The 12340-nt window shown below is 37.0% G+C and overlaps 1 protein-coding gene across 3 annotated transcripts in view; it reads right to left on the minus strand.

Moving 5' to 3' along the window:
* PCDH19 (protocadherin 19) overlaps positions 1 to 12340 on the minus strand; it is a 300159-nt gene that overhangs the window by 94937 nt on the left and 192882 nt on the right. For 2 of the 3 annotated variants that reach the window (XM_006869087.1, XM_006869086.1), the window contains one exon: positions 7152 to 7324. In XM_006869087.1, the coding sequence (XP_006869149.1) occupies positions 7152 to 7324 (173 nt within the window). The remainder of the gene's footprint in view (positions 1 to 7151; positions 7325 to 12340) is intronic. The other variant, XM_006869088.1, reaches the window with a different exon arrangement.

The following is a 12340-nucleotide window of genomic DNA, read 5'->3' on the forward strand; positions in this document are numbered from 1 at the left end:
AATTGCCAAGCAAGAATCATATACTCAGCAAAGCTATCCCTCAAATATGATGGCAAAATTAGAATGTTTCCTGATAAACAGATATTAAAGGAATTTGCAATGATCAGATGAACTTTACAAAAAATTCTAAAGGGTATTCTTTAGACTGAGAATCAACCATAGCAGACAACAACCTGACATTAATATACATAGTGCCATCACCCAGAATTCAATCCAGATATAGAAGAATTTAAAGCAAAACAGACCTAAAAGACCGAAAATAGGAAACTAGAGATATCAATTTATAATATAGTCAATAATAAAAGAAAAAGAGGGAATTATGTATATATAGAACTTCCAAATGGTAAGCAAATTAGGTATATTTCAAGATAAAACAGACTGTTTTAAACAGGGAAAATTTTAATTAATTACATCATAACCTATAATATACCCTGAAAATTAATACACCTGCAAATCAAAATTTAAAAAGTGGAAAATCAGAAAGATTTAGTAAACATTAATGCAACAGAAATGAAAATGTGCTCAGCATAGAAAATTATGTGGAACAAAGAAATCAGCAGCACTCCAAAATGAAAAAAATACACAGAGCAAAATGACAACAATCAATTCACACCTATTGATAATTACACTGAATGTAAATGGATTAAATGCACTGATCAAGAGCCAGAGAGAGCAGAATAGACAAGAAAACAGGATCCTTCAATATGCAGTCTAGAAGAGACACAACAAAAAGATGGAGCCAGCCTAAATTTCCAAACAATGTATGTGTGTGTGTATATATATGTATATATATATATATATATATACATATAAAGGATTTTCCATCATCTTCTATTCCAAGCAGCCATGATATGATAATAAGGACTGTGAACAAACTGAGTCATGTTAGCTTATAGGCACTGTGGATGACAAGCAAATTTGAAAGTCAGACACCTAGCCACCAGGAAATTCAGCTCAGGTAGTTCATAAGGGCCACTGAGTCTATTCTGACTCATAGCAATCCTGTATAGTGTTTCCGAGGAGCATCTTGTGGTTTTGAAATGCTGACTTTGTGGTTTGCAGTCCAGTGGTTATCCTACAGTGCCACACCAGCTCAGCTAGTTCATCAAGCCACTCACCTAGTCTTAAGCAAGGAGACAATGATATCAGAATTGATAGTAATCCAGAAAGCAGAGATTCTAGCCATTTCTATTGGAAAGAGTTTTAGTTACAAGTTCTCTAAAATGAAATGACTTCAGGAAATTGATTCCTACATTATGTTTAGAGTACCCTCCTATTTCCATCGTGTGTCTGGTTGGGGCAATCACAGCACAATCCAATCCCTAGTAACTGCACGCTCTTTGAGTTCAAAGTCTTCCAAATCCACTCCTCCTTTGGTTGAACATGGTGATTTTAGGTCCTCATTCCTAGCAATGTTCTCAGAGAGGCTGGGAAAACGAGTTCATGAAAATTTAGACAGGGTATTCACTCCAAGAGTCTATTGCATGCCTTTGATATTTACACTGGGTTTTCCTTTGTTTAAATAAAGTTATGAGAACAAATCCTAAAGGAATGTATGGCAGTATGAAGAAGCACAGAGTCCAGTAAATAGTTTGTACTTTGCCCTCAAACATTAACAGCAATTTCAGTCCATTTAACAAAATGTCCCTGCTTAAGGAAATAAATTAAAAGATGCATAATTGTTATTTATTTTTAAAATCTTGAGAGTCACCATCAATTAAGTGCTCACATATGGCAAAGAAAGATGCTACAATAATATGCAAATTAGAAACACCATAGAGAGAGTAAAGTTGAGCCAAACTCCCCAACACAGGTGTAAGGGATATTTGGCCCATCTTTGAAATAGTTCTGGCAGAACTAGAAGAAATATTATTAAGATTAAAGTAGGTCTGGGAAATTCATTAGAACCCGCTCTTCTTCAGAGACACTTACCCAAACCTCAAGAATAGTTCAGCTCTGGAACCCCCCAAGATTTCAGGATACTTGGTTTAAGATGCCTATCATGGTGTCAGTGAACCAAAGATATGTAAATTTTTTTTCTTCTAGAAATCCTTGAAACTTTAAGTTAATGCCTGAATCAAGAACATATCTCATTTTCCTTGCACATCTTTCTAAAGTGATATAAATATAAATAAAATAAAATGTTAGTCCTTTGAAGCAATAACAACGTACTCACCCTAGAATAGAAATCTTGGTGTGGCACTGTAGGATAAGCACTGAACTGATAACTGCAAGGTTAGTAGTTCAAACCTACCAGCCATTCATTGGAAACATTATACAGGGTTGCTATGAGTTGGAAACAACTCAAAAGGCATTTAACAACAACAAGCAGCCTTGGAATACATAAAACTAGAATGGTTATTAAACTGTAAATACATACTTGGTGGATTCACCCAGTGATTGCCTTTCAACTACTATGCCTTAGTATAAAATGAGATACATTTATTATGTGAACGCAGATTTAACTATGATGTAAAATATTGAAATAGTTGCTGTTGTTTGAGATAGCCATAATCAACCCAAATGAATTGATGGCACATCAGTGTGGCAAGCCCATAGTTGACTGCGAACATCACAATTAAAATAATATCATTATTGATAGCTTCAGAGATAGCAGAGTATCATGAGGTAGAGGCTGATATATAAATAAGACCAGAATTCCCCTTTTACTTTAATATTTCACCCATGCTAAAAGGACAATCCCAAGGGTTGGTTTAAGGTTTGGCCACTGCTGAGATAATGAAAAACTGAGATATATGCATGCAAATGAAGTACCAAGGAACAAAATGTGCAAGTATTGACAAAATAGAGTAGCAAGAATATGTATGCATATGTATCTTTTTATATGTAGGAGTGTCTTGGGGTATTGCCACACATTTGCTTTAGAGTACTTTCATTATTATCTAATCTACATAGCATATGTGTGAATATATATATAATATGTTCCATTTGTAAGAAACACTCCCCTTCATAAAAATTTGCTGCAGTCCATTGATATAGTTTTCCTAGAGAAATGTGAGAAAAAAAAATTAAAACAGATGTTATTCTAGACAAACATAATGTAGGAATCAATTACAACTATTTCCTGAAGTCATTTCATTTTAGAGAACTTCTAACTAAAACTCTTTCCAATAGAAATGGAAAAGCATTTCTTAGAGACACAAGACTAGTAAATGTTACATATCAGTCTGTATCCTGTGTGTGACACACTGCTAATTCTCTGAGAATTAAATTGTCTCTGTTGCAGCTATATAAATGTTTAATTTTTTTTTCAATTTTAGTCATAGTAAGGTTATCCAAAAGTATATTTTCTCTGTGGATGTTACCACTCACCAATTAGAGAAGGCAGCTGTGCACAATTGGTAGTGGCCTCTACAAATTATAGACTTTGCCATGCAGGTTTGCTGGGGAGGGGATAGATTAGACAAGTTAATAGATTCTACAGTGACTAATTTTTGTTTATGAAAAGCATTTTGTTTTGTATATAAAGCATTTATTTTTCTTTTGGATTTGTTTACAAAGTCAAAACAAAATCATTTAATGATGATGTTAACAGTGAAAGGAAACAGCTGAAGATCAGCACATAATCACCATATTTTATTATCACATCTTTAACTCTATAGCAGTGGGGCTTCCAGCAGAGCTTGAGTCTAGCTTCTCTTAAGACATAGCCAAGCAGTCTGAAGCTTAACTGAGCTTAACTACCAAACTGAATTCATACGTCTTCATTAAAAAGGACAGGCCATTTGTATATCATGTTTATATCAGTAAAACATTGAAAATGATATTTGTGCCCAAGTCAATCTGAAACATTTCTGCCTTAACTTAACTCTGCTAATGTTGTTATAACCTGGCTTATGCCTAGCACAATTTCAAATAGCCCCTCTTGCTGAAGCATATGTAGTTGAACTCACAAAAGTACTACCTTCTTCATACATGAAGATGTTGCTACTGACAAGTACTTTGAGGTGATTTTGTTTTGTTGTGTTGTGTTTTCCTCCAATAGTGGAATGGTTTACACTGAGTAGACCACTTTCTCTTATCCTGGACCCTCCTATGTCCAATTATGTGAAAATGAGTGGTAGATAGATGGATTTGGTATGACAACTCCACAGATAAAATGGAAAATTTTAGTACTTTCCTGGTGTGGCATTGTGAATTATTGTGCTGGACTTCAAAGTTACTTTGAAACAAAAAATCAGTGATTCAAGCTCACCAACTACTCCTCAAAAATCCTAAACAGTGTTGCTATAGGTCAGAACTGACTTGACGGCACTTAACAACACCAACAAATACTAAGTAACGAAGCAGATTGGGTAGCAAAGTGGTTACGAGTCAGGTTGCTAACTTCAAGGTTAGCAGTTCGAAACTACCAGTCATTCCATGGGACAGATATGAGGCTTTCTGCTCCCATAAAGATTTAAAACCTCAGAAACCCTATACAGGGTCACTATGAGTAGGAACCAACTCCATGGCACACCACCATGACCACCATCATAAGTAAGGAGTCCTGGTGTGGTACTGTAAGATAAGCACTTGACACTAAGGTCAGTTTGAACTGCAAGACTGGTGATTCAAACTCACCGTTGGCTCCTCAGAAACCCTACACAGGAACGATATGAGTTCGGAACCTATTCAACGGCACTTAACACAACATTCTCTGTAAACAGCATTCAATCTGTTCAGTCAGATAAGACAGTATCTCGATGGATGAAGCTAACCAGATTGATATGAAAACAAAATCTAGTTTAGTCTTATTAGTGTTATGTTTTCTGCAACTTAACTGATCAGCTGAATTCACGCAATAAAGCAAAAAGAGCATTCCTGGTAAGAATGCATCTGCTCATTTCCTGTGTGCTCATCACTGTTATTACAGAAGAGAATCTAAGCAATTATATGTATATGTAGTCAGCTTTTAAAATTACGAAGTACTATACAGGAGGTACAAGAAATGAACAGAAATTTCAAAGATCAGCTTGAGAGGATTAAAGTAAAATATTACAAAAAAAAAGTGTGAAGATCTGGAGTCAGAAAACCAAAAAGGAAGAACACACTCAGCATTTCTCAAGCTGGGGAACTGAAGAAAAAATTCAAGCATCGACTTTCATTATTGAAAGATTCTCTGGGCAAATTAATAAATGATACAGAAAGCATCAAATGAAGATGGAAGGAATATACAGAGTCACTGTACCAAAAGGAAATGGCTGATGTTCAACCATTTCAAGAGATAACATATGATCAAGAGCCAATGATATTGAAGGAAGAAATCCAAGGTGCATTGAAGGAATTGGCAAAGCACAAGGCACCACGAATTGGTGGAATAAAAATTGAAATCTTTCAAGACAGTGATGCAGCACAGGAGGCACTCCCTCATCTATGTCAAGAAATTTGGAAGATAATTATGTTGTTGTTGTTGTGTGTCATGGAGTCGGTTCTGACTCATGGCAACCCCATACAGGATTTCCAAGGCTATAAATCTTTACGGGAGCAGAAAGCCTCCTTTTTCTCCCTTGGAACAGCTGGTAGTTTCAAATTGCTGATCTTGAGGTTCGCAGCCAGATTTGTAACCACTACGCTAAACTATATGGCTGACTAATTGGAAGAGATCAGTATTTTTGCTCATTCCAATGAGAGGTGACCCAACGGAACGCAGAAATCATCAGATAATCTCTTTAATATCCCATGCAAGCAAAGTTTTACTAAAGGTAATACAGAAATGGCTGCAAGCATACATTGACAGAGAATTTCCAGAGGTTCAAGCCAGATTCAGAAAAGGCCGTGGAATGAGGGATATCATTGTGATGTCTGATGGATATTGGCAGAAAGCAGAGAATATCAGAAAATGTTTACCTGTGCTTTATTGACTATGCAAAGCTTTTGATTGTGTGGATCATGACAAGCTATGGACAATATTGCTAAGTATGAGTATTCCAGAACACTTAATTGTGCTCATGAGGAATCTGTACATGAAACAAGAGGCAGTTGTTTGAACAGAACATGAGAACACCCAATGGTTTCAAATTAAGAAAGGTGTATGACAGGGTTGTATTCTTTCACCATAATTATTCAACCTGTATGCTGAGCAAATAATATGAGAAGCTGGGTTATCTGAAGAAAAACATGGCATCAGGATTGCAGGAAGACTCATTAATAACCTGCAATATGCAAATGATACAAACTTGCTTGCTGAAAATGAAGAGGACTTAAAATATTTACTGATGAAGATCAAAGAGCACAGCCTTTGGTATGGACTGTATCACAATGTAAAGAAAACAAAAATCCTCACCACTGGACCAATAAACAACATTATTATCAATGGAGAAAAGTTTGCATTTGTCGAGAACTTCATTCTTCTTGGATCAACACTCATGGAAGCAGCAGTCAAGAAATCAAACAACATATTGCATTAATCAAATCTGTTGCACAAGACCTTTTTAAAGTGTTGAAGAGCAAAGATGTCAGCTTGAGGACTAAGGTGCGCCTCACCCAAGCCATGGTATTTTCAGTAACCTCATATGCATGGGAAAGCTGGACAGTGAATAAGGAAGACCGTAGAAGAATTGATGCTTTTGAGTTATGGTGTTGCAGGAGAATATTGAAAGTGCCATGGGCTGCCCACAGAACTAACAGATCCATGTTGGAAAAAGTACAGCCAGAGTGCTTGTTGGAGGTCAAGATGGCCAAACTTCGTCTCTCATACTTCAGACATATTGTCCGGAGGGACCAGTCGCTGGAGAAGGATATCATATTTGGTAAGGTGGAGGGTCAGAGTAAAAGAAGAAGACCCCCAGCGAGATGGATTGGCCAAGTGGTAGCATCAATGGGCTCAAGCGTGTCAACAGTATTGAGGTTGGCCCAGGATCGGGCAGTGATTCGTTCTGCTGTGCATAAATAAGGTCACTATGAGTCAGCACCAACTCAATGGCACCTAACAACAAAACAACATACATCCCTAAGGGATACACTTAGAGATGGTAAAGAAAATCTATCTGGCTGTCAGGCCATCTCAAAAAGTTGTATATTCTGCTGAGACATCAGTTCAATGAACATCTTGATAATACATTAATTATAATGAGGTGGTATAGTGTACCTGCAAACATTCTGGGTTCCTAAAGTCCACTGTTGCAACTTAATATATCACCAGTCCTTACCATGCTCAGGCATTTGAGATCCCATTGAAGTCACACTGGTGTTCAGCACATCATTGACGGCAGTATCACAATACAGGCTCCGCTGGACATCGTGTTCACTGTCAGTCTGGTCGCTTTCTTCATGTCCACTATCCTTCAGACTGTTGCCCTCTAAGTCCTTGAAGGTGGAGCTGCTGGGTTGAAAGCAGAATGATAATTTGCAACTGTGACAAATATAATTTTTTAAAAAATTCAGACTCAGAATGATATCAGCTCTATAGTGAGGCCAACAATGGCTGGTAGGGATAAGAAGAAGAGCAATTTCCATTTAGAGATAATGGAACTCAACATGGCAAAGAAGTTATCATTACTGTGTGCTGATGCAGCTAATACTTTCACTCACTTATCCTCTATGCATTCCTACAGGCAAAGTGGAAGAAGCTATCAATCTTGTTTCTTAAGAAAGAAACATCTCTAAAGAATGTCATAATGTCAGATTGTTCTTTTCTTCTTATGCAATCAAATGAAAATATTAATAACTAATGTTTACTGAAACTATACACATGGACTTCACCAGACAGAATTAACAGAAATCAAATTGGCTACATCTGTGGAAAGAGACAGTGGAAAGTTCCATATCATCAGCCAAAAAAAGACCAGGGGCAGATTGTGGAACAGACCATCAATTGCTCATATGCAAATTCAAACTGAAGCTGAGGAAAACAAGTCCATGAGAGCCAAAATACGACCTTCAATATATTCCATCTGAATTTAGAGATAATCTAAAGAATAGATTTGATACATTAGACACTAAAGACTGAAGACTAGAAGAGTTGTGGGATGATATCAAGAACATCATACAGGAAGAACTCAAAAGTTCATTAAGAAAGAAGGAAAAGATCAAAATGGATGTCAGAAGAGATTATGAAACTTGCTTTCAAGCGCAGAGATGCTAAAGCAAATGGAAGAAGTGAGGAAGTATAAGAGCTGAACGGGAAATTTCAAAGGTCAGCTCAAGATGAAAAAGCCAAATATTGTAACAAAATGTACAAAGACCTGGAGTTATAAAACCAAAATGGAAGAGCATGCTCAGCATTTCTCAAGCTGAGCGAAGTGAGGAAAAATTTTGAACCTTGACTTGAAGTATTGAAGGTTTCTGTGGGCAAAATGCTGAATGATAAAAAATGCAACAAAAGAAGATGGAAGGAATACACAGAGTCACGGAAGAAAAGGAAATGGTCAATGTTCAACAATTTCAAGAGTAGCATCTGATCAAAAACAATGATCCTGAAGGGAGAAGTCCAAGGTACATTGTAGTCATTGGCAAATAATTCATGGAATACAAACTGCAATCTTTAAACAAAGTGATGCAGCACTTGAGACACTCACTCACACTTCTATGCCAAGAAATTTCGAAGACAGCTGTATTTGTGCCCATTCCAAAGAGAGGAGACACAATGGAATGCAGAAATCATTGGACAATATCATTAATATCCCATGAGGTAACGTATTACTAAAGGTAAAATACATAAACCGCTGCAACCATACATTGATAGAGAACCCCAGAGGTTCAAGCCAGTTGCAGAACATGATGTGGAACGAAGGATATCATTGCTGATATCAGATGGATCTTGGCTGAATCAGAGAAAACCAGAAAGATGTTTAGTTGTGCTTTATTGACTACACAAAGGCTTTCAATTGTGTGGATCATGACAAGCTATGGACAACATTGCAAGTTCGCAACTGTGTATCCCGGAATACTTAATTGTGCTTATAAGGAACCTGTACATACAGTAAGAGGCAGTTCTTATAACAGAAAAAGGTGTGTGGTTTACAATTAGGAAAGGTGTGTGCCAGAGTTGTATACTTTCACTATACTTAATTTGTATGCTGAATAAATAATCAGAAAAGTTGGATTATATGAAGAAAAATGTGGCATCAGGATTGGAAGAAGGCTCATTAACAACCTGTGATATGCAGATAGGTTGCTGTTGTTAAGTGCCCTCCACTCGATTCTGACTCATAGCGACCCTGTATAGGAGCAGCTGGTGAGCTTGAACCACAGACCTTGTTGTTCAAATGGCTTTGCAGTCTGTTGCATAAACCCACAGTGCCAAACCATACAACCTTGTTTTTTTGCCTTTTTTGTGTGTGGCATCTGGGATGGACTTTGTTGGACATGTGACTGCTCACTTCTTGGATCTGGGCCCTCTGTGGTCAACTCCATAAGAGAAAGGTGCTATTAATATTCACTCTTGCTAAAAGCCAAGAGGACTTAAATACTTATTCATGAAGATCAAAGACCACAGCCTTTGGTATGAGTTGCACCTCAATGTAAAGAAAACAGAAATCCTCACCACTGGACCACTAAATAACATCCATATAAATGGAAAAAAGATTGAAGTTTTCAATGACTTCATTTTGCTAGATCAACCATCAAAACTCATAGAAGCAGCAGTCAAGAATCAAATGATGTATTGCATTGGTTAAATTTGCTGCACAAGACCTCTCTAAAAGGTTGGAGAGCAAAGATGTCAGTTTGAGGACTAAGGTGTGCCTGATGCAAGCCATGGTATTTTCAATAACTTCATATGCATGTGGAAGTTGGATAGTGAATATGGAAAACTATAGAAGAATTGATGCATTGCAGTTATGGTGTTGGAGGAGAACATTGAAAGGGCTATGGACTGCCAACAGAACAAATAGATCTGTGTTGAAAGAAATACAGCCAGAATGCTCCTTGGAACCTAGGATGGCATACTTCATCTCTCCTACTTTGGACATATTGTCAGGAGAGACCAGTAACTAGAGAAGGCACTCATGTTTGGTAAATTAGAGGGTCAGAGAAAAAGAGAAAGACCCCCCAAACAAGATGAATTGGCACAGTGGCACCATCAATGGGCTTAAATGTAACAACGATTATAAGGTTGTCCCAGAATTGGGTAGTGTTTAGTTCTGTTGTACATAGGGTCATTATGAGTCAGTACTAACTGGATGGCACCTATCAACAACAACAACAGCAATGCTTACTGAAGGATTAATTTGTGTGAAGCACTGTTATAATTGCTTCATGTGAATTTTCAGTTTTAATAATCACAACTCCTTAAGAGAAAGATGCTATTAATATTTCAATTTACAGATGAAACAATAAGCCTCACAGAATCTTTAAATAATTTGTACACAGCCATACAGTTGATAAAATGAACTAGCAACAAACCCAGGCAATCTATCTACAAAGCCTGGATCTATAGCCACTGTCTTATATTGCCTCTCCAAAGAAGGCTAGTAATCAACTGTCAAAAACAAAAAAGGGTAGAAATTGAGTTGGTGCACTTGAAACAGAAAAGACATCAGCATTAGAGAAGCCAAAGCCATTTTAATGGAGAAAGATTCAAAGCAAAGGAAGAGAGGGAAAAGCTGACAAGAGAACCTTTAAGAGTGGAAGATAACTCTAAGTGAAAACCAGAAGTAAGTAACAATAAAACTGTTGTAGTTGTTTTGCTTAAAACATGGACATTCTCAGCTCAAGAGTTTATGGGTAAAGGTTTCTTGCATTTTTAATTTAAAAAAAAAATCAATCCACCACACAATACACTAAGTATACGTTCCCAAAACTCCATACATAGTAATTCTCACAGAATAGAGAATAATATATAAGGTACATCCATAGAGGACTTACCTGCTATTGTAATACTTTGTATGTTCTGAAAGAAGCTGCAGCTGAACTATACCATAGACCATAAATTATGTATCTGAAATACCTAGTGAATAGTTGAAACCATTATCTAGTCAGAGAGGAAGTACCAAAGGAGCATTCAAGAAAATGTGGTGTTGTCTCAACAAGGTATTAGGACAAGCCTCAATAGATGTACTAAACCACAGAAAAAGGACACCAATGAATATGGCAATTCAACTTGTTCAATCGTCTCCATGGTGAACACTCACAGGCCTAGACTTCTGGGGCTTGATATTAATACTTAGAATATATGATGGAAAACTATGCCATGGATACAATGGATACATTTTCATTCTCCAACCATGGTCAAGAGAAATCACAGCAGGTTTTTAATATATAACCAATCTAGATATGAAATGCTTGTCACCCTGAATATGAAAACGAAAATATTAAAAAGGCAGTAATTGGAAAGTCATAATTATAAGAAACTGAAGAGTAGGAGAGAGTAAAGAATTGACCTGTTAGTTCATTATTTTCAGAAAGGACAACTGAGCATCAACTTTTCTAAAACGAAAATCACTCAATAGGCCAGCATGCTAAACTTCTCCAAATTATGTGATGCAACTAACTCAACCTTGTGGACTAACCACAACACAATTATATTAAAAACCAATAATCCTACAGATCTTTCATGGTCAAAAAGAGCAACTGCTATTTGTTTAGATACAAAGGATAAAAACAATAAAACAGTGAAGGATTAGCTACTAGTGTTTCAAAATATCAAGCTTTAAGGCACAGATTCCAGGGTTTCCTGGAACATAGTTCAAGTGCTAACAAATAATCTGTAAGAAACTGGTCATATCTTCTTGGTAGATGACACCAACTACCCAATATTTATATTTATACAATATAAAAGTATAACTGAGAATAAAGTGAGAGTCAAAATAGTATTGTAGGAGGGTGGAGCTTGCTGGCAGTTAGGGTAGAAGTGAAGTGAGGATCTCCATCAGCAATAACACAGAATACCAGATGAAGCAGATTCAGTTAGCAGTTCAAAAACTCTGAACTAGATATATAGTAATATTTTTAAAGTTTAAGGCTTATAACCAGTGGAACTTGTAGTGGAAGCAAGAAATCTCATACTTTCAAACCCGCCAGGCTCAGCATCAGGGAGCTGCCACACTGGGCAAGACCAAGCAGAAGAACCAAGAAGGGAAAGGATCAGAACTGCCACGGATTGACGTCTGATGGAATCTTAGAGTATGGACTTCCTTTTTTTTTTGTTTTGTTTTGGTATCTATTCATTGGCCTCTTGCTGTAAGTACACCTCCATTCTGGTGACTAGAGACTAGAGGGGCTGACTGAGCAAGTGATCACCCCTCCCCACACCCAGAGTGTTCTACTACTCATGCACACAGATCTTCTCAACATTTAAAGGGAGAGATTCCACTTAAAACCAAATGGCAAAAGGAAGATCGCTTAAGGGAAATAAGACCCAATATATCCAGACTACACTCCCAGCTAAGCTTACTCA

Source organism: Chrysochloris asiatica, unplaced genomic scaffold (genome assembly GCF_000296735.1).
Source record: "Chrysochloris asiatica unplaced genomic scaffold, ChrAsi1.0 scaffold00126, whole genome shotgun sequence".
Taxonomy (NCBI): Eukaryota; Metazoa; Chordata; class Mammalia; order Afrosoricida; family Chrysochloridae; genus Chrysochloris; species Chrysochloris asiatica.